Here is a 22,231-nt window from a genome sequence, read left to right on the forward strand (position 1 = left end):
AATACAGAAAAGATAGAAAAGAAAAAAAAGGCCAAACCCAAATGGCATCAGCAAAGTCTTGTGCATGAACACATAGCTGCAGAGGGTCTTCTCAGCCCTATTTCTTTGTATTTCTGGGAACCAGAGAAATCCTGCTTGAGCCTCTGGGGAGATGGGTTTGGGAGGTAAAAGTTCATTTCTTTTTTCTCCTTGGGGCAGCTCCTGTTCCTAGCATCAGCTGAGCCTCTCTCCAGCCTGATGCCTGTTCTGATTGTTGCAGCAAAACAACTGATGGCAGACAGAAGACACTGACGCTTGCAGAGATGTGACTTTTTCCAGTGCCAGCTGTGAGTGGGAGTCAGAAGAAAAACTCCTGAAAGCACAACTCCATTGGAAGATTGCCTTCCTTTTCATTCCGATGCTCTAGATCCACTTCTGAATTGTCAGTTGTTCGTTAAGGATTGGAAGTTCTCTTTCATTATTTTTTTCATGTGGTTTGGAAGTGGAGGAAGCTCTCGTTCATTCACAAACTCCAGACCAAAGTGCCTTTGGAAGATGCCCCTCGTGGCAGTTTTTGCCCAGCCATGGTACTTGTGGATATAAGAAAGCAAGGGCAATGGTATTTGCAGCCAAAACCCAGCAAAGCTTGGCTCAGCCAAAACATCCTGGGGAGATAGAGGCCTCCAGCTGTTCCTAGAAATCAGCAGAGTTCCAGCAAATGGTTGTGTAGCACTAAGTGCAATCTCTTTGCCTGGATCAGAGCCTTGCTCAGCTGAAGAAGCAGAAAGATCAGCAAGGAGCTCCCAAAGGCCCCTCACATCATTTTGATTTTGCTCATCCTGTGTAAGTTTGCAACTAAACGTGCATTTGCATTTGAGCTAACGAGAGAAAAAAAAAAAGTGAAATGAGGCTTTATGGCAGGGCCATGACATTGCACAAGAGGAATCACTGGTGTGCATTTCATTGGACCTCTCTCAATCCTATAAAAGTATTGTAGCCCTGATTTGAAATAGGCTGGTATGAACCAACTTGGAGAGACAGAGACTAAAATGGCGTATGGGTTTTTGTTTTAAAGTGAGAAAAACTACCCAAAGGGTGTTGTTTTGTGACATTTTAAAATATATTACCTCAAAATTACAAGCTGCAATAAATTAAGAATTTAAAAAGGTGTGTTTTGGTATATGAATAATAAAAACTACAAAAATGTGCAGATATGAATGCATGTTTTCATAAAAATCATGAAATTCTAGACAAAAAAAAAATACATGCCCTGAAATACAATACAAAGGCAGATAGAACTGTACTTGAATGATCTCTTTTTAGATTGCTGGAGTTTTTTCCTTGTGAAGAGAAGCTAGGGTATTGCTGAAGAAAAGTGGCACAAGCAGGACGGGGCAGCGCGCCATGCTCCATGCAGAGGCTGCCAGGGGCTGCCCAAAGAGCGCCCTGCTGCAGCCAGAGCCCTCCTGGCCTGGGGCCCGGGAGCACAGGGCCAGGCAGCCACCTCCTCCTCGTCCTGACCCTGCCACCGCTCCCTGCTGCTGCTGCTGGGGGAAAGAGAAGACTCTCCTAAGGCTCCATGAATGAATGCACTTACACAGCCCTGGGGATGCCAGTGAAGGAAACCATGTGTCACATAATGCATGTGTGACCAGAGTCACCAAACACCACCTAAACATGGAATTGTTGCACCTCTCTAGGACAGGCAGAAATTTAAAGAATTAACTGGAGACTTCAGGGCACAAGAGGCCAGAGGAGGGAAACAACTCTGAAGGGAAAAACCATCATATCTGGAGGGGAAAACATCTCCGCCTGCTCAGAATCGGTTGAGGGAACATGTCTCTAATCCTCTCCAGAAAGGGATGCTTTAGGTGACCTTTGCACCTCCAACTGCCTTGGACCAGAGCCAGGAAGATTCAATTATGTAAATGTTACATAGATAGATAGATAGATAGATAGATAGATAGATAGATAGATAGATAGATAGATAGATAGATAGATAGATAGATAGATTTCGTTACTGAAATCTCTCTTTACTCTCCTCTCTGTTGCTACAGATATCAGAACTTGGTAGCCAGTGCCACACTCAACTACAATCCTGAGATTGCTCTCCTGTTGCTTCAAAAAAGCACACTCTTGGGGAATGTGGAGCATGTAGGTCCTTACAGAAAGGGATCAGACCCAGAGCATTGCACTGGGAATTGCACTCTTTGTGCATGTGTGCTCAGGCAAGTTCTTCTCTTGGACTCGACCACACTGGTGGAGCTAAACTGGCTGGAATCAGAAATGCAGCCCAGCCCCTTCCAGCTCCTGTGACCTCTGAGGAGCAGCTGGAATGCAAGGGCATTGACCTCCTGCTGAATTCCCAAACACAACACACACTGATTCCCTGGGCTGCAAAAAGGCATGAGCACTACTAAGCTCAAAGTGATCTGTAAGGCCATACTGGCTGGCCTGGAACCACAACAGTTCCTTCTGCACCAAGGTCCCTGCACAGAATGATGTGTTCTCATGCAAAACTACTGCATTCTCCAGAAGTGATACCTTGGAAATTAAAATTCTAGCAGACCCAGTCCCAGTGCTATAAAAGGGCAGAAAATAATGATGAAAAGAACTTCAGCTGGGAGAAGAAGAAAATGAACAGCCTCTTCCTCCAAGCAAACAAACAAAAAAAAAAAAAAAAAAAACCAAAAAAAAAAAAAACCAAAAAAAAAAAGAAAAAAAAAGGGGGAAAAGTCATTTCCAAAAGTGGCTCAAATATTTGGATGCACTGAGGAGATGCTGAAGGCCCCTCACGAGGCTCCTGCTCCTGTTGTCCAAGCTAAAGCTTTCTCATCCTGACCAAACAAGCCCCCTTCTCAAACTTCTCAACATCCCTAGGATACTTTAACCCCCTATCCCACCGCCTAAGTATAACCAACTTCCTCAAAGGAGGACAGAACATCGCATCACACCTAATTGACCTCTCCTGATACAAAATAGTAGGTCCAGAGAGGCTAGCCAGCCTACAACTTACAGCAACCAAAACTGCCACCACCTCCACTCAGGCCTAATCAAAGCTTACTTAGGATCATTCACCTTATCCATTCTCATTATCCTCGTAGCCACATACAGAAATAACCAATGGCCCTCAACCTTCGTAAAAACCACCAAATCCTCAAAATCATCAACAAGCCCTAATCGACCTCCCAGCGCCATCAAACATCTCAACATGATCAAACTTCAGGTCTCTAGTAGGCGTTTGCTTAATTACTCAAATCGTCACAGGTCTTCTGCTAGCTATGCCCTACACAGCAGATACCAATCCAGCCTTCTCCTCTGTCGCTCACATATGCCGAGACGTACAATTTGGCTGACTCATCTGCAACCTCCACGCAAACGGAGCCTCCTTCTTCTTCATCTGCATCTACCCACACATCGGCTGAGGACTCTACTACGGCTCATACCTAAACAAAGAAACTTGAAACATTGGAGTCATCCTACTCCTAACCCTTATAGCAACCGCCTTCGTAGGATACGTCCTACCATGAGGCCAAATATCATTCTGAGGAGCTACTGTAATCACAAACCTATTGTCAGCCATCCCTTACATCGGGCAAACACTAGTCAAATGAGCCTGAGGAGGGTTCTCTGTCGACAACCCCACACTGACCCAATTCTTCGCTCTCCACTTCCTCCTTCCCTTCGTCATCGTAGGCCTTACTCTCCTCCATCTCACCTTTCTCCACGAAACAGCCTCAAACAACCTGCTAGGCATTCCCAGAGACTGTGACAAGATCCCCTTCCACTCATACTACACCATCAAAGACATCCTAGGATTCGTACTAATGCTCTCCCTACTCGTCTCACTAGCCCTATTCTCCCTCAACCTCCTAGGTGACCCAGAAGACTTCACCCCAGCCAACCCACTAGTCACCCCTCCTCACATCAAACCCGAGTGATATTTCCTATTTGCTTACGCCATCCTCCGATCCATCTCAAACAAACTAGGAGGCGTACTAGCTCTAGCCACCTCAATCCTCGTCGTATTCCTCACCCCACTACTACATACATCAAAACTACAATCAATACCCTTCCGCCCCCTATCACAAATCCTGTTCTGAACCCTAGTCGCCAACGTCCTCATCCTAACCTGAGTAGGCAGCCAGCCAGTAGGACACCCCTTCATCATCATTGGCCAACTAGCCTCATTCACATACTTCACAATCATTCTAATTCTATTCCCTCTGATTGAGGCAATTGTCAGTGGGCTGTTGCACACTCACAGGAGCCTTGCTTTTTCCACTGTGTGAGCACAGCCTGCAAACTTGCAGGGCAGTGTTAAAATGATTGAGTGAATTGCTCCTTTGCTTTTCGCTGCCTATGCCATTACTTATGGTGCCTATTTTATGACACATTTCACAAGTAAGTAGATGTTTCCTCTCTACTTAGGTTAGGGTGTATCCTTACCTGGCTTTTGTATGTCTTCCTGCTCTTTCTTAGTGACTGAGTTTCTGATTTTGAAAGAGAAAGAGCATTAGGATGCCACTGGTTTGGTAAAGCTCCTGTCAAGGCGTTCAGCTAAAACGGGGGTGTCTGTAGCCACAGGGGCAGCTAGGTATATACATGCAAGTATCCGCGCTCCAGTGTAGGTGCCCTGGACACCCCAGTCAGGCAGATAGGAGTGGGCTCTGACACTCAGGGCTTCTGTGCACCAAGGCAACCTTCTGATGTCACTACAAGAAGGTGGCAACCTTTAGGTTTTTAAAGATTTATTAAACCTTAAGAAAAGACTGTAAAAGGAAAGATTGCAGCACTGGGAAGTCTCCATGATTAGCAGCCACATGCTCATCTACAAAAGGGATACTCTGCTTTTTGTACCCTTAGCCCCTCCCAATGTTTTGTCAGTCAATTCTTTCTCTGCCGTCCAGTGGTGGAGATTACTTTCTTGCATCTTGATTGGAGGTCAATTGTTGTTACACCCCGCCTGCTGGTCACAAGCCAGCCCTCCCCAAATGCCCTGACTACCAAGACTATTACAAGGGGGATAAGAAAGAGGACTATGGGAGGACATATTACAATAACAGCACTTTACATTTGAACATAATATCTATCCACATAATATCTGTCTCTTAATTGTGAGAGCCAACTATTACATTACTCACCTATAATGCACAGAAGCAGGAGAGAAGGCACTGGCTTGGCATAACAGCTGAAATAATTGCTAACAAATCTCCCCACATATTTGCACCTTTATTGGACATGACCTCCTGTGGATGTACATCTCTGCCTTTCTTCCCCTTTGGAAGCAGCCAAACTGGCAACTCATGGGGAAACCAAGGGCTTTGTGGGGGCTGCATTGCTCTGCACACACCCAGGCCACCCGTGGAACAGAGCTTTGGTGCCTAAAAAGATCAACCAGAGGAAAACAGCTGGAGGAGGTTTCATTTGGACCTTTCTTAGCCGCTAACAGAAGTTGTCAAAATGAAAATGACCAAACAAGGCCTGATCCCTGCTGCCAGCTCAGGGTTAGAAAGGAGGCATTACTTGATTTCAGTGCTGGGTGCGCAGGGAATCACTTCCCTAAGCCCTGCACACCCAGCAATCTCACCTAGTAGTTTGTATCCATGGAACTAAGACACATTCAATACTTTGCTGAAACTTACTGGCTAAACATTACCTCCAATTTTTTGACATATTTCAATCACTTCTCAGAATTTATTGACATCAGAGTAGGAGTGTCCTGTAGCTCCCTGCTGGTCATTGTCACAGGTTCAGGTGACCCATGCACAAAATAACCCAGGACAAAACTGGGCTTGCAAAGCAAATTCATTCTATTAGTTGCAGTAGCATATAATACATACTGACCTCTGGATTCCCAAAAATCCACTGAACAGGAGAAGGAGTTGGAGCGTGGTGCTTCACAGCAGGAGCAGGTAGGCAGTGCACTTCCAGGACATCCCCTGGATCAAAACGCTGTGCATCTCGTCCTTCTCAACCCTTCAGCCCAGAACTAGGCCTTGTATCTCCTGCTTAGGAGTGGAATTTTACAGCAGGAGTTAGAGCAGCAGCTCACACATGCCTGGCGTGTGAGATGAGGCCATGATGGCTCAGGATGACTCCATGACTCCCTGCCACCAAGGGCTCCATTGTGCATTGTTCTCCTTTCAAAGCTTGACTGCTCACCCATTGACCAATCCATTGTTTCTCTTTCAAGGGTCATGGTCCCACCTGCTAAACAAGACACTTTTCTTCATTGTCTTGTCAACCTGCTCAAACATGGATCAAATATGGCAGGGCCTGGGACATGACTCCAGTTCCTGACACAGTCATTTGGGAAATATTCCCATTCCTCAAAGTCTCCTTTGGTGGTCAAGAGCCTCCTAAAACACTTTCTTCCTTTTGAATGCATTCCAGCTACCTTCTTAGCAGGACCACTCTCCTTATTCTCAAGGCCAAGATAGCCACTTGCACACAGTAAGCACTGCAGTGGGGGAATACATGGTTCAGCACTCCTGTTAAAGCTAAAGGAATTCAAAAGACTATGCCCTGTTTGTTAGACTAAATGCCTCTCCTTCCTATTCTGAGAATCAAACATCAGTGTTTCATCAATACACCCTGCAGGTGCTCTTGCTGAGTGAAGCCACATTGCTGTGTCAATAAAGCAGCTGGGACTCAGTTTCTTCATGCAGGAAAAGCCAATTCTTTATTCACATAACTCATTTTTATACTGTTTTCACAGACTTGTGTTCAACTTCAACTGGCTGGTAGTTTCCTTGCCACACAATTTATTGCTTAGAAGGTGTATTAGTGTGTACATGTTAAGACTCTCTCTTTTTAAGACTCACTGTTACTCAGGTGATTACATTTTTCTTTCGTGGATGCTCATGGGACAGGTTTCTTGTTTATTACAGATGCAAACAGTTTTCTTAGCACAATAGCTTGTGCTAACTGCACTCATGACTATTCCCATGGGAAGTTAGCTGGCTGCACGTAGAAGATGGAACAGGCCAGCTGGGAATTTACCACAGTGTGGTAAATAGGTATGATTCGTGCTGATAACAACTTAAACAAGAATCAATATTGATACAGTAATTAATATTTGTAAATATTAAAACAGGTAAAATTAGTAATGCTGAAGAAAAAGGGAGAGGAGGGGCACCATGCCCCCCTCCCCCCCCCCCCCCCCCGCAGATGTTCAGGAACAGGAGGAAAGCAAGAGATAATGGTTGCTAAAAATTAACAAAGAAGGAACTCTCTGGTTGTGTCCCAGGAAAATGCTAATTATAAGGGATTTATTGCCTTGATACTCTGTTGAAGGAAGGAGACCAGGACACCAGATTGTTCATCACAGGTCCAGTTTATTGAAGAAAGCATCAAACACTTATACAGCAAATAATAAGCTTATGAATATTCTGTAAGCCAAGCAATCTATTGGTTAAACTATACCATCAGCTCTTCCTCATTCCTTTGGGCCTACGTTCTCTACTTCTCACGTCTCACTGTCCATTTCTTTATCATACTCAGCTAGGCCCAAGGACACGTTATCTCGCAGGTGCAAGATTTGGAATTAGCCACGATCTTGTACTTTTCCATTGTCTAGTCACCTAAATTCCCAACAGACACCTGCCTGCAAAAAGGCCTCTGCCCTAATTAGGACATCTTTACCAAATTAATTCGGCTGTGTCCTCTCTCCTCAAGCCACTCTTTGACAAAACTCTCCAAAATACTCAGATGTAGTAATTATGTTAGTTTTGGCTTACATTGTATTGGCTTGGTGTAACCCAAAGGTTAATTAAAGGACACAGAGGAGGACTACAAAATCTTCATCAGATGACCCCCAAAGACTTGCGTGACCGCCAACCAAGTGGTGGCATATGGATGGTAAAGGTGATGATGAGGGCAGAGGTAGAAGTGTGAAGAATCGAAAATGGGAGGAGACGGCATTGACACATGGTATATAAGGACGAATATTCACTTGGCAAGCTTGTATGTGATGTGGCAAGGGTCCCAGAGGCCTGCACTCCGTACCCCGCAGTTATCTGTTGCTTATGCGCTATTATTAGAAACAAATTATCCCTTATTTTAATCAAATTCTATTCTATCCAATTTTATATTTTTATATTTTAAATATTCAATTAAAATTGCTACTACTTTTAATATTGTTTGGTGGTTTTTTTATGATGGGATAATCGGGCAAACATAACAATAGGTAGGCCTGATTTTATAAGGCCTTTCTTTTCTAATAACCCTACCTGTGTGCAACACATTATGACTTTCTTTCAGAAATTAATGAAGAAAACGCAAATTGCCTGCTGAAACCCTTCTGCCCCCTTCCAAATCAGTTTACTCCTCAAGCACATGCCTCAGGCACATCCCTGATGTGCCTCTCTCCCAGCAGCTCAGAGCTGCATTGCACAGCGCTTGCTGTGTGCCAGAGAGCACAAAGCAGGCTGGCCTGGTGGGCCTGAATATTTCTGCCAAACACTCTGCATCTCACACCTTTGCTCTGGCTCGGTGCAGAACTGCAGGGTTGCAGGCGCTTCCTCCCAGAGCTGCGTGAGGCACTGGCTCCTGCAGATGGGCCCTGCCAAGCTGTCCCTGCCTCACGCTGGCCTCGCTTCCCTGGCACAAGTGCCGGGCCTGAAGGAGCTGCCCTGTGCTCCAGCCTGCCGAGCAGCCCGTCTCCCTGCCCCGGTGCCCAGAGTGCTGCACACACTGCTGGCCTTTGCCAGGAGTTGCAGGGCAGCCGGCAGAAGAGGAGGAATCCTCAGCCAGCCCAGCGGCCCGCGGCTGCCCTTGGCCTTTCTCTGCTCCTGGGCACATTCCAGATGGCCATGGCCCCCAGGCCGGGCTATGCCCAGCACGGCTGCGCTTCCCCTCGGCAGCAGCCAGCTGCCACCTGGGCTCTGAGAGCGGAGGATTCGCCCGCTCCCAGGAAGAGGCACCCAGGTCTCGGCTGCTGCCTCTTAAAGCTCCAAGGGCCTCCTTCCAGCCTGCCTCTGCCGGGGCTCTGCTGGGGCTCCAGCCCGGATAAGGCCGGGCCCTGCTCTCGCCTCACAGGCGCTGACAGCTCTGCACCACAGGAGACCTTCCCGAGCACCCTCTCTGATCTTTCTGCTTTCTCACTTGAGCAAGGCTCTCCTCCAGCCAAAGAGATTATTGCATTTAGGCAGCCCAAATGCTCTCCAGTCACAGCTGAAGGCCTGCATCTGTATAAGATGTTTGGGCTGCCCCATTCTTCCTGTGCTTTTGCCTTTAAATGCCATTGCCCTTTCTGCCTAAAATAGAAGTACCAAAGATGGCCAAAACCAGACCAGTGGGCCATATTCCAAAGGCAGTGTGGTCTGGAGAGGATGAATGAAGAACATCCTTCCCCACTTTCACACCATGCCAAAGACACTGTTTCACTTTCCACCTTTAAGAAACAACAGACAATTCAGAAGGAATTCTCGAGTTTATTCGCAGAGTGAGAAGGAAGGGAATCTTCAAGGTGAGTTGTGGTTTCAGAAACTTTATGATTCTCAATCCTACTCTGCAGTCCTATTAGACAATCCTACTCTAACCCTAACCCTTACCTTAACCCTAATCCTTTTATCCTTATCCTTATCCTTATCCTTATCCTCATCCTAATCTTAATCCTTATCCTTATCCTTATCCTTATCCTTATCCTTATCCTTATCCTTATCCTTATCCTTATCCTTATCCTTATCCTTGTGCTTAATCTAATCCTAATCCTAATCCTAATCCTAATCCTAATCCTAATCCTAATCCTAATCCTAATCCTAATCCTAATCCTAATCCTAACCTACAATCCTACTCTAAACTGATTGAGGAATAAATAGTCCTGATGTGATTATCACATTCTTGTCTCCTTCCTCTTCTTCACTGAAACAATCAGTGGCACCAGGCTGGACGCAGGCTCAGCAAATCTTACAAATGGATGCTGCCCAAAGGGAAAAAAAACAGATCAACAAAAAACAATGAACCATGACTTTCCAAGCTCAGTGCTTCACAGGATTCCTCCTGCTCCTAGAAGGATGCAGGAAGAAGAACAATGGGACTGTCTACGCCTCCATCTTTATGTGCAGACTTTGGCATCACAGGCAAACCTGGCCCAGAATCCCACTCATCCATTTATACAGGTGTCTTCATCTTGCTGAGATTTTAGCCCTGCCAGTGCTCTAGAAATGGTGCTTTCTGTCCTTGGAGTTTCTTCTTTTCAGGAAACTCCAAAGCCTCTCATTGGTCCCTCTCTTTGAAAGACAGGCACTGTGCTGATTGCCACAGGGACAGAAAGCAGTGTCTGCCTTTCCATGCCCTGCCCCTCGTGTGCTGGATGGCACCTTCCTTCCCAGCAGGGCCAGCCCAGTGGCACTGGGCCCTGCAGTTCCCTCTCTGCCACACAACCTGGCAGTAACCCTGGCACAGTTCCCGTCTGCTTGAGCGTGCCAGGCCGCAGATGGGGCTGGGACAAGTCCCTCCCAGCTGTCCCTGTTTGCAATGGGACAGAAACCTCTGAGGGTGGGCTGGGGGGCACCAACCAGGGCCCCTCAGAGGCTCACAGTGAGCCCCCCACAGCCCCTCCTGCCCACAGCCAAATCTCTGCTCAGCTGGGACTGGCTTCCTTGGGTTCCTCCACCACCATTTCATGTCTCTGTACCCTGCATTGCTCTACTTCAATTTTTTTGCCATTACATAAAACTGAACACCCCACCAAATTACAAAAGAAGGTGACAGAAACAGCCAGAGGACCTCTCTGACTCAGGAAATGCAGAGAGAGGTGGGGTTGCTCAGTTTTGTGAAGAACAGGCCCCAGGGAGACTTTATTGCCACTTTCCAAAACTTCAGAGTGGCTTTGAGGAAAGTAGAGGACATCTTTTTTAACAGGGCCAGTTACAATAGGATGTGGATGAATATTTTTTAACACAAATAGGATCTAATCAGAACTTGTTTACTTGGAGCATGGTGTGACCCTGGCACAGCTTGCCCCAAGAGCTTGTAGGTGCCCCATCCCTGCAACCATTCCGGCTCCAGTGGGAAAGGGCTCTGAGAAACTTGATGTCTTTAAAGATGTCCCTGCTCATTGCAGGACACTTGCACCAGAGGACATTTACAGGGCCCTGCCAGCCCAGCCCAGTCTAGGATTCCTCACTGTTTTCATTTGAAGAGCACCAAGAGTGGAGGTGAGGAGGAAGGGAGCTCATCTGCTGCCTTGGGCTTGAGTGGAGGAGGAGCCCATCCCTCAGAGCCTGTTTCACCTGCAGCCCCTTCACATTTTACCTGCAGGAGCTCCTTGGCAGACCAGCGCCGCGCCTCGTCTCTCTGCAGGCAGCAGCTCAGGAAGTCACGCAGGCAAGATGAAAATAGGTTGGGCTGCTGCAGCTTTTGTCTTCCTCCTGTGGCTATCAGGAGTTGGGGCTGGGGAAAAAGGAGACACCAGGCTCCACCTGCTTCTTTCCCATCTGTCACTGCTCTCCCAGATCCCACTGATTAAGCTCCACTCTGTAGTGGCAGTTTCTGCCCTGGCAGAGACCCAGAGATGACTTTCCTTTACCAACCGAAAAACCCAAACCCTGATGCAGCCACAGCCTCTCCAACATCTCACAGATCTTGCCTTGGCAGCTGATTACATTGACTGACCTAATTAGTGGGAACTACATCAGCACAAGCACATTTCCTTCCCTGAGGATTCATACCAGCTTGAGAGGCTTTTTGGAAGAAGGACTTTGCTATACTAACTCTACTGTATCCAAGGGTTAGTACATGGAAAGTATTTCTGCAGTGCTTGTTGGTCCCTTAAGCACCGCTGCCACAAAACAAACCTAATCAAGCTTTTTGCTTTGTTCTTGAAAAGAATGGGAATTGGAGGGAAAGAAAGGAAATCCACCAGGTATTCCTCAGGTAAGGAAACAAATCTTTGGAATCTCATCTTCAACACAGACACATTATGATCCATGCACAAATGTACTGGGATGAAAACGCCTGCTTGGACACACAGGAGCCACCTGCAGCTCTGTTTCTCAGCAGTCTGAAAATTTCTGCTTTCCTTACATGGAAAAGAAAAACCTTTCATGGTCAAATCAGAAGGAGAGGTTCCATCCCTATGATCACCCTCTACTCATTTGGCTACTCAAGTCAATGCATGAATGGTAGGCCCATCCCAGAAAGTGCCAGGAAACAAATGGGAGGTTTTGGCAGGCTCTCCATATCACCAGGCTCTGGCTTGGTGACGTGCAGAATGTGGCTTGGGCTGGGAGAGAAACACGGTCACTGAGTGTTTCAGCAGCACTGCACAAGAAGCAGAAGAGACTCTGTGGCTTTTACACCCTCATGCCCAGGTTTCAGGCACGTTTCCCAGTGAGAAGAAACTGCACAGGGGGTTAAGTTCCTCTCTAAAAACCAGTGCCTTAGCAACTTTCATGTGTTTGGGCTTCTTTTCTTCATTTCTGGAAATGTAACACCACTTCTGAGAGGCTTGCCTTGTGGTTTTAGGGGCATCTTCACAGACAGACAAGTGGGAACAACTTGAAACCCAAAGCAAATGTTGCCTGAGAAGAGCTGGGGAGTGTTTGCCTGTGGTGAGGCTTGAGCTGTCTGGCAATCCCCGTCCATGATGTGCAGAAACATCCAGCTGCTCCCCAGAACTCAGTCCCTCTGGGCACGCAGGCCTCTGGAAACACCTGACGATTCCAGCCTTTCTCCTGCTCAAGAGCATCTAACCTAAGCTGAGCTCCAGTTTCTTCAGCAAGGCCAAGGATGCTCACTTCCATGCAGCTGACAGTGTCCATGGAGCTCAGCAGGTCTTTCTGATACTCCTCAGGCCAAGGAATTACAGTGTAGATTGGCAAGACATTGGCTGATCATTATCCAGTGTGGTTCATGTGGAACCAAGCTCTAGCACGCTGACAAGTCAGAGGGAGAGAGCTCATTCTGCTTTTGCAAGATGGTATTTAGAAACATAAGACACCAACTTGGAACTATTCAAACCTCAACTTGCAGAATCCATCTCAAATAGACAAAAAGAACAATGGCAAGAGGCCTTGGAGTCTCCATAAAAATGCCCACCACTGTCATGATAACTCTGTGCTCTTGGCACTGAAATAGATGGTGACCAAAGAGACTTTGCTATTATCCTCTTTAACCCAAAGGAGAATTTCAAAGCCAGAAATGGCAATGCACTCCCCTTGTGTACAAATAATTTATGCGGCTTTCTGTCCTTTTCCCACATCACCAGAGGTGACAAAGAGGGTTTTATCCTGACTCTCAGCTGAGCTCAGCCAATGGCCATGGTGGGGAGCTGGAGCCCTCCCTGTCATTATAACAGTGCAGGCCAGGGATGGCCCTGCTCCTGTGGTAAAGAAACACAGCACTGGTGTCAACTGCCCATGCTGGATCCCAGCCCAGGCACCTGCCTGCAAGCTCATCAACTTGTTAAAGTACCAAGAAACAGCCAAGGGTTTGGCAAACAATTCTAACTGCAGTCAGAGAAAAACACATCCTAAAATTATCCAGGCCACCCACACACGTGACTGAACAATGTACTGATGACTTGAAAGCCTGAAAGTTTCAACAACCACAGGATTTGGAAAAGATGCTACAGAATGGAAGAGAAGAGCTGCATTTAAAAAATGAAAAAGCAAGCAGAACTGCTTGGGCATTTCTTTGGTAGTAAGTTTTTTTCTCTTTTCCTTTTTTGTTTACTTTTCTTTTTCCTTTTTTCCTATGTTTTCTATAAAATTGAAACTGGGAAGGTCTAACCTCTATTTCTCAGGATATTTATCACATGTCTACCCTGTCCACTGAAAAATTCTTGTCCTTCAGAAACAGAGTTCCAACATTGTTCAAAAAACAAGTGGGAAATGCCAGGCATGGCTGGAGGCCAAAATGGCAGGTTTCTGAACTGGTTAGGTTTCTGAACCGCCACTTCCCTTTCTGATACAACCAAAGCTACAGCAGATGCTGATGTGTTGCAGGGGCATTTTTAGAAGGGGACCTTGGTGGAAGTGGTGCCAGCAGATGGCAATGGGATTTTGTCCAATGGCACACAGAACACGGGACAGGTGAGAAAGACAGTGGGATCAGTGAGTATTTGCACCTTACCAAGACAGGAGTTGCATTCCAGGAAGGAACTTCTTGTTCCACCATTTCGATGCCCACAATTCCCAAAGACCATATGTCCACTTTGGGGCCACATGGTTGACCTGTCACCACTTCAGGCGCCAGCCACCCAGCAGTGCCGGCCACGGAGCTCCATCTGCCCTGCTCAGGGCTGAGCTGAGCAAAGAGGCCAAAGTCAGCTGTGGAGAAAAAAACAAACCGTGAAAGCCAGCTCCAATTAGGAAACCAAGCAAAAGAATTCCCCACTCTCAGGCTAACAATGTGCTGTTGGATCTCCTGGAGAACTGTCCACGCTCGATTTCCTTGGGGCTTTAGCCAAGGGAGTATGGAATTGGCCACTTCCAAAAAAACCCAGGTTTCTTAATGCTGCTCACAGCAGTGGACTTCATTCCCCTGAAGCTTTAGATTGTAGATCCCTCTGTCTGGAAGGGACACACACAGAGCAAGGCCATTCTTGACTGCTTGTGGCTCCTTCTACCTCTGTGCACGTTGCAACTGTGCCCTCAGCTTGCAGCAGGGGTCCCTGCACTGCCACCAGCACCATTTTTGGGGAGCTGGCAGTTACGCCAAGCAGCCCCACACCCACATCCCTGGAACGCTGCACCTGACCAAGAATATACTGACCCAGCTTGACAGAACCGTCAGTTCTGAGAAGGATGTTGCTGCTCTTCACATCTTGGTGGATGACATGGTTTGAATGAAGAAAATCCAGTCCTTGCAGGCACTGAGCGAGAAAACAGAAACAGGAGGGCAAAAATGAGTGATGTGATTTCATCACACAAGAAAGGAAACAAAGAATCGAAAAGATTCCCTCTCCAGGGGAATGGGGAGAAAGGGCAGAACAGTCATGGCCACTGAGAGGAAGAGCTTGCTGCTCCAACACTTGCAGAGCAGGACCTTTCTGAGGAAAGGCACATCAGCTTTTGAAAGAGTAACAGCACCTGCTGTTGTAGGCTGTCCCCTGCAAACCAGCCAGGACGACTCCTGCTGCAGTGGACCTGCTTTTTCCATGCAGAGGACAAAGGAGGGGTTTGGAAAGGAAAAGTCCCTCCCTTTGGTGTTTAGTGGATCACTTTTGGGTGGGAGGCTGCATGGAAAAGATTTTCTTGCTGGCCTCAGCACAGGCTTGGAAGTATCACACCAGTCACTTTCCATAAGCAAAGAGCATTTTGGCTGCACTTCTATCCTTTTCAGCTGAGGACTCTGAGAAATGAGTCTTTTTTCTTTGCTGATCATTTCAAATCCTGCCACCAGCTCCTTTGCTTTTACTGGCAAGGAATGCAGTGAAGACAGACTCCAGGCAAACATTTAGAGAGGCAAGGTGGAGAACAGCAAATACAAATACAAGAGACAGAACGAGAATACAACAGCAGGAGATAAGAGTACTGGCACTGAGTACAGGGAGTGCAGGGGCACTGGCAGGCCTTTCCCTTGAGATGCTTTTACTTGCCCATAGAATAGCAGCAACACAGAAACAAAGCTTGGCACAGGAAATCACTCCAGCTCTGAGCCCCTGTTTCCCAGACAATGCTGCCCAAGCCCCTGGAAACACAGATGGGATTGCTGACCTTCCGACTGATGGCTGCCATCTCATCTTCCGACAGGTAGGTCTGGCTGATGACATTGCTCAGAGTGCCTCCATCCATGTACTCCATAACCAGGGACAGTTCCTCACCCACAAGGTAGCTGAAAGAAGGAAACAAGGGCATGGAGATGAATGTACATGGCTAGGTTGCTGTTTGGAAAAGACAGGTTGGTTCTTCTTTTCAGGTCCCTTTGAGACAAAGACAAAATAAAGGAATAGACATCCCCTCTTGGCTGTGCATTGTTTGCCATCTGTGCAGTCTCAAGGAGAAAGGCACAGCTGCGAAAAAGGAGATGTCTTAGATGGGCAGCAAACAAAATGTACAGTTTAGTAACAGCCCAGATAAAAAAACCTGTCATGCTTGGTGTTTCTGGAAAAAAAGCACCTAGTCTTCCTGGCATGCATAGCAATGGAAAACAGTGGCAACAATCCAAGGGAAATCCTTGTTAGTTTACCTGGACGTAAGAAGACACTTGAAAAAAATCAAGCTCCAAAACAAAGTGGTGGCTGTGAATATAGAGATCATTGATTTAGTAAGACACAACTCATCTGGGTTTTTGAACAATTTTCAAATACCATGTGCCAGCGAAGACTAATGCAGACAAAATGCAATCTCTTCCCATCCACTGGAGATGAAAAGAGCAATAATAATTAGCCAATAATTACAGCTCTATTTTCTGCCAGTGACCAAAGTGGGATTTTACCTTGCATGTTTGCCACATGCAAACAAACATTCATGGGACAAAAGCACAACTCACCTGTCTAAACAGTTGACCAGGTTGGGATTTCTATTCACCTTCATGACCATGAGTTCGTTGACTTTTAGTTCCTTCTTCCTCAGTCCTTGAAGCTGTATTTTCTTGATGGCCACCTAAAACGACATTGAAAATCAGTAACTTGAGATGTTGGTGGCACGAGACCACAAGGCACGTGGAGCGAGTGATTTTGCAATGACACAGCTGAGCTGTGCCAAACTGCCTTGTGATTAGGCACTGCAGTAATTAGGAACTGACATTCCAACAGCCCATTTCTCTGCTCCCTTGGGAGCCAGTTACAGGACACGTGGGGTCACTGACATTTTGCCTTGACCACTCGGTAACAGCAGTGTCTCAGTTATCACCCACAAACCTCTGACCACACTCTCTGCTGCTTTGTTTGGGACTCAGAAGAAGTAATCCTTGCCTTAATACTCTGTGGATACATCTTGGGCTATGGGCAGGGCTTAGGGCTTTCAGGGACGCCTTGCAGATCTCTCCCTATGTGCAGTTCCCAAGTGCAGCACTGCAGGTGGCTAAGGAACTACCAGTAACTTTCAGATGGATTTGCTGGCAGCCAGAAATGAGAATTCAGGACTCTGAAGCTGTAGCCCCAAAGAGCAGTGAGGTGCTCGCAGGCACCACCTTTGTTTTAGCAATGGAGAGCGAGTGAGCGCGTCCTTCTCTGAAAGGAACTGCTGCCCTCCGTGCCTTCCTTCCAGCAGCTGAGGAGGGCAAAGTCCCAAATGTGTTTTGCAGGCTGGCACCAGTCTGTGCTTCTTGTGCCTTTTCTGCACAGCTCTGCCCAAAGCTCCAGCCACAGCTCACACCAGAGGGGAAAGCCCTCAAGTGCAGCAGAGCCTGCAGGGGCTGTTGACATTTACCTCTCCTACTGTGGCAGTGTCAAGTGCTTTACAAACATCTCCAAAAGTCCTAGAAACAAAACAGAAGCAGAGAGAGGAGAAGCCATTTAGATCTTGCAGTGAAAGCCAGCCCACACAGGTGATCTGTGCTGTAAATATCGCAGACCTGCAGGACACTGGAAGCATTGAGATGTGTTTGACAATGCCTTCTGAGCACACTTAGAAATTCTGATCAGCATTGACAATCTAAGCCCAGTGCCTGAACACATTTGCAGCTTGTCTGACTTCACACTTGATACCTATTCCACCAGCAAAACACCTGATGCATAGTTTTATACAATTAACATTGCTTGGACTCACCCACTGCCAATATTTTCCAGTTCAGTGTATTTTAGAATAGGATTTTCCATCTTCACCATTCTCCCTGAGGGAAACAAAATGCAAGATGTTCACTTTAAAGCAGAGATCTCACCTTCTAGGAGATACAAAAGGCAGCCCCACTGTCTGGAGCTCTGAGCCCTCCCTTTGTGGACAGCTGGCTAACAACAACAGGAACAGGAACTGGAACAACAAGAAAAGAACAGCAGGCCCACAGCACAAGTGGCTGGCACAGAGACTGATTTCCAGCATCCTTTTAAGTGAGAGACCTCTTGACAGCAGGCACACAGGGAAGCACAGGGAGATACATTCAGAGAAGACTGAGACCAGAAGAGAATACCTACCAAGGCAAGTAAGTTTGTCATCTAGAAACATTTAGGAGACCTGGAACTAACAGTGCCTTTGTTTTCTTGGGAATAAACACTGTGAGATTTAGAAAAGGTTTTCTACTTGCTAAGATTAAATGCACCTGGACATCTAGAATCAGTTCCTCTGAACAGATGCCAAGTTCAGAATATTGCCAAGTGTTCCCATCTTTTCCACCTTGCAGCAGTTTGCCAGAAGAATGCCTCTGTGTTTGTAAACCAGAGCAGCTCATGCTAGAACCAATCCCCACGGGGCTTTCAGCATCAGGACCCTCACCCTTTATGAGCAGGCTGAGCCCAAAGACGCCCTTGCCCATGCCCCGCATGAAGAACCGCGCCGCTTCTCTTCACCCTGACAGCGCGGATCAGTCGCTCCCATTGCACTCGCCCTCTCGGCACTGCACACGTCCCCATCTTCCCAACTCGGCACGGCGGGCACAGGCACAGAGGACAGCAGTGCTCCTCAGGTGCCCCTGTGACACAGAGAGCTGCCCAAAGGAGATGCTGACCCTCTTGTGAGTCCAGGCCATGCGAGGCAGAAGCCGGCCCAGAGCAGGGGCTGCTGCCTCAGGCAGCTCCGCGCTGCAGCAGCCGGGCAGCAGCGGGACCCTCCCAGCTAAGGAAGGCTCCAGCCTCTGCATTCCCACAGCCCTCAGGGACAGGGCAGAGACCACAACAAGGCTGGCAAAGCCCAAGCATGAGCACTGACAGGCACTGATGGGAAGAAGCCAGAGCCAGCCGTAGCCCCGGACAAGCTGTTACCTCGTTCAGGACACAACAGGATGGGCTTTGAGATCAGCCACACCGAGGCACAGATCAGTGCCCTTTTTGTCCCAACAGGTGATGGCAGACACAGAATCCACTGGGCTCTCTTCTCAACCCTACCAGATCTTATCTGAGGGCACAGCACTGGCAGCTGTTCAGGGCAAGAAGCAGATTCATTGGGTTGTGCTGCAGAATCACAAAGGGCTTGATGTGTTCTCCTAGAGACTGATCTCAGCAGGGCTTCTGCCAGTGGCTGGGACTCAAGCAGTCACAGCCTTCCGCTGATCCAGAAACAATCCCTGCTTCTGCCTTCGGCAGAGAGGGAAGCCCAGGCAAACTCCAGCCAGTCTAAGCTGCCCTCAGAGGCAGCAGGAACACCCAGAGCTCTCTCTTGCTGCCTCGGAGCAATGCCAGCACTTCTGTGACACTAAACTGATTAGAACCCTTGGTACAGCTATGCTGACACGTGCACACAACACACTGTCCCTCAGATAAGAAAGATACCAGACGTACTCTGCTGCTCCAGGGAGTCACCCGCCATCTCCTGTTGCTGAGCAGCAGCTGGGTCAGCACGGCAGGTGAACCAAGGGCTCAGGCTCCATTTCTTCAGCTGGAGAGCAAAGGCTCCTTGGGATGGCACTGCTGCTTCTGCAGCAGCTTCAGTGTCAGAGTCGGTGTAGATCTGAGACAAGAAATGAGTTGATGTCAGGAAGGTGTGGCAGAGATTGCCCTGAAATGCAAGAGAGATTGCCATTTGAAATGCAAGCTCTTAGGAAGCTGCTGTCAGCCACATGCAGAGCTCCTCAACTGGATTGCTTTGGATGTCCACTTGTGAAACCAAATGGTCAAAACCAAAGGCTGGTTTGACTCGAGTTCATAGCCAGTTTCTTGTTCTAAAGGTTGACTGCAGCAACGACCGCTCCACTTCCTCCCAAAGACTCCTTTCCCCCTCCTAGGTCTGCAGATACATTTGCAGCTCCTCATTCTAATATTCTACCTCCTGCCATGAAATTCTCTTTTTCTGCACCTTCCTCGGGACATGCTTATCCTGCAGCATCTCTGGGTGGGTCAGTTCCTGGGCCTCATGCCAGCCTCGGGGCGCTTGGCCGCCCGTCATTTGCTGGAACTCTCTGCAGGCTGCCAGGCAGGATGGCGACACTTCCACCTCAAGTCAAACAGAACAAAGCAGTCAGAGACTACAGCTTGTCCCCGTCAGCCAGGAGTCATTGACTGGGAAGAAAGTAAAGAAAAGGACAGGAGCATTCACAAGGGATACAGACAGCTTGTAGCTCGTATTCCAAATCTATGTGAGTGACCATGTTCACCTGCAAAAACACCTCAAGAAACAAGGCCACCTGGAAGAAACCAGCAGGAGTTCATTCGGATGACTGCTGGCTAAATGGCCAGAGGAGTAATGCCACTGTCCAGAGCATCAGCTGAGATCCAGCAGAGCAGGAAGTGTCCTTGAGAGCAGCTCTGACAGAGGCCTCATCAGGATGGCACTCAGAGGCATCACCCATCCCCTGCTGCTCTGCACTGGAAAGGCAAGGAGGGCAGAAACCACCCTTGGGTGACTACAGTGCTGATGGCTATTTCCCTCACTTGCTTTTCTAGAGCCTTTTGCTCCTGAAGGAGGCAATTCATTTTCTCTTTGATAATTTTAATTTTTTCGTCTAGCCTCTTCTTCCTTCCCTTGATCCTAGCCTCAGTTTCCTGCAACTGTGCTTCCATCTTTTGTCGATTTTCTGTAAACAACAACGGAAAGGACTCTCTTTCATGAGTAGAGTGGCTGCCATTCCTTCATTCACCTGTTTTTGTTGATTGCCCCTCTGCAAAGGGAGATTCTTCTCCTCTTGGATGTCTTCGTTCCTCCTCTTCACTGCCATGATGTCACTCTGATCTTCAGGCAGCTCTGCTTGTGGCTCTGCCTTGATGTTCTGTGCACACAAAAGCAGAGCAAGTGACGGAGAGCTGCCATCAGGCTCAGCTTTTCCCTCTTTTAGCCTCAAAATCACATTTATTCAGCCCCTTCTTTCTGCTTCCCTCCCCACATCTGCCTCCATTGCAAATCTCCTGTCCCAGGGCTGATCTCTGCAGATTGCAAGGCTCTGTGCTTCCATTGCCTGTGGGACTCCTGGCCTCCTCAGTCCCAAGAGCTCTGGTTTATGCCCCTCTCCCTGCCCTTCCCTCTGTGCCCTGGCCAGTCAGGCTTACCTGGCCATTCTCCTGTGGCTCTTCCACCTGCTGCCTGAGCTGCTCTTCCTGCTCTCGGGCTGGGAACAGCTCTCCCTGAGTCTGGCATGGCAGCTCAGATGAGGCAGTGTGCTCCTGCTCTTTCTCTAGAAGCACCTGCACAGAAATCAAGAGAAGATGGGTTTCAACTTCCCATACGCCCTTTGTGGGCCAAGACTCACAGGCTGCTGGGCTCACACGTTCCCAAAGCACTGTGCTGCTGCTCTCCTGGGTCGTTCTCTGCCCGAGGGGAGGCACAGATTCCAAAGTGACCCTGGCCTACAATCAGGGGCCATTGGGGACTGAAGCTCCAGCAGCCTCTCAGGCAGCTGACAGGGAAGGGGTGGCATTTCTCAAGGGTCCAGTGAGGGCCTCCCTCTGCTTCTGCCATGTCCTGTTTGTCTTTCAGTAGTGACTGACTCCCCGCCCAGTCCCACAGCTCCATCCTGGCTCTGCAGGGGCTTCCTGGGTGAGCTCACTCCTTGTGAGAGACACTTCTGGAGTTCACCTTCTCTTCAGGCCTGCACCAGCATTCCTCCTTCCTGACATCCACACTCTTGTTAGAAAACCGGGTCATTCAGGAGATAAGGATGCATGCAAAGATCTCTGATGGAAGTCAGAGAGCCTCTATGGCCCCCTCAGTATATGGAGGAGGACCAAGGTGTTTCTTCTCCCTCTTTTGTCAATGGAGAATTCTGACCAGCAGTAACAGAGTTTCTCATAAGGCCCCATTAACGAATGCACTTACACAGCCCTGGGGATGCCAGTGAAGGAAACCATGTGTCATGTATGGCATGGCATGTATGACCAGAGTCACCAGACCCCAGCTACAGCATGGGATAGTTCCACTCCCTTAGGAAATGCAAAAATTTAAAGGATAAAAAGAAGGCTTCAGGGCACAAGAGGTTGGAGAGGAAAACAGGAGGGGCAGAAACAACCATCTCTGGAGGGGGAAACATCTCTACCTGCTCAGGATCCATCAATGGAACTTGTCGCTACTCCTCTCCTGAAGGGATGGCTTTAGGTGAGCTTTGCATCTTCCACTGCTTTGGAGCAGAGCCAGGAAGATTCAAATAGATAGATAGACAGATCTCACTTTTATAATCTCTCTTTACTGTGCTGTGGTATTTACATTCTTGGAACACAGAGAGATATAATTCCCTCTCCTAGGTTTTTTTTAAGGGAAGGTAGTGAGAAACTTAGAGAAGA

General features: G+C 47.9%; 1 protein-coding gene and 1 pseudogene across 1 annotated transcript; one reads left to right on the top strand and one right to left on the bottom strand.

The window, feature by feature from the left end:
• Positions 1–3,102: 3,102 nt before the first annotated feature.
• LOC134434374 (cytochrome b-like) lies at positions 3,103–4,232 on the top strand (annotated as a pseudogene).
• Positions 4,233–9,741: 5,509 nt separating this feature from the next.
• Positions 9,742–14,106, bottom strand: LOC134434375 (serine/threonine-protein kinase PAK 3-like). The gene is made up of 3 exons (XM_063183040.1): positions 14,062–14,106; positions 11,242–11,379; positions 9,742–9,904 (listed from the first exon to the last, which is right to left on the bottom strand). Exons 1-3 carry the CDS (start codon positions 14,104–14,106, stop codon positions 9,818–9,820), a joined length of 270 nt encoding a protein of 89 aa, XP_063039110.1. The 3' UTR covers positions 9,742–9,817.
• Between the last annotated feature and the right edge of the window lie 8,125 nt (positions 14,107–22,231).

This window comes from Melospiza melodia, unplaced genomic scaffold (genome assembly GCF_035770615.1).
Source record: "Melospiza melodia melodia isolate bMelMel2 unplaced genomic scaffold, bMelMel2.pri scaffold_35, whole genome shotgun sequence".
In the NCBI taxonomy this organism is placed as follows: domain Eukaryota; kingdom Metazoa; phylum Chordata; class Aves; order Passeriformes; family Passerellidae; genus Melospiza; species Melospiza melodia.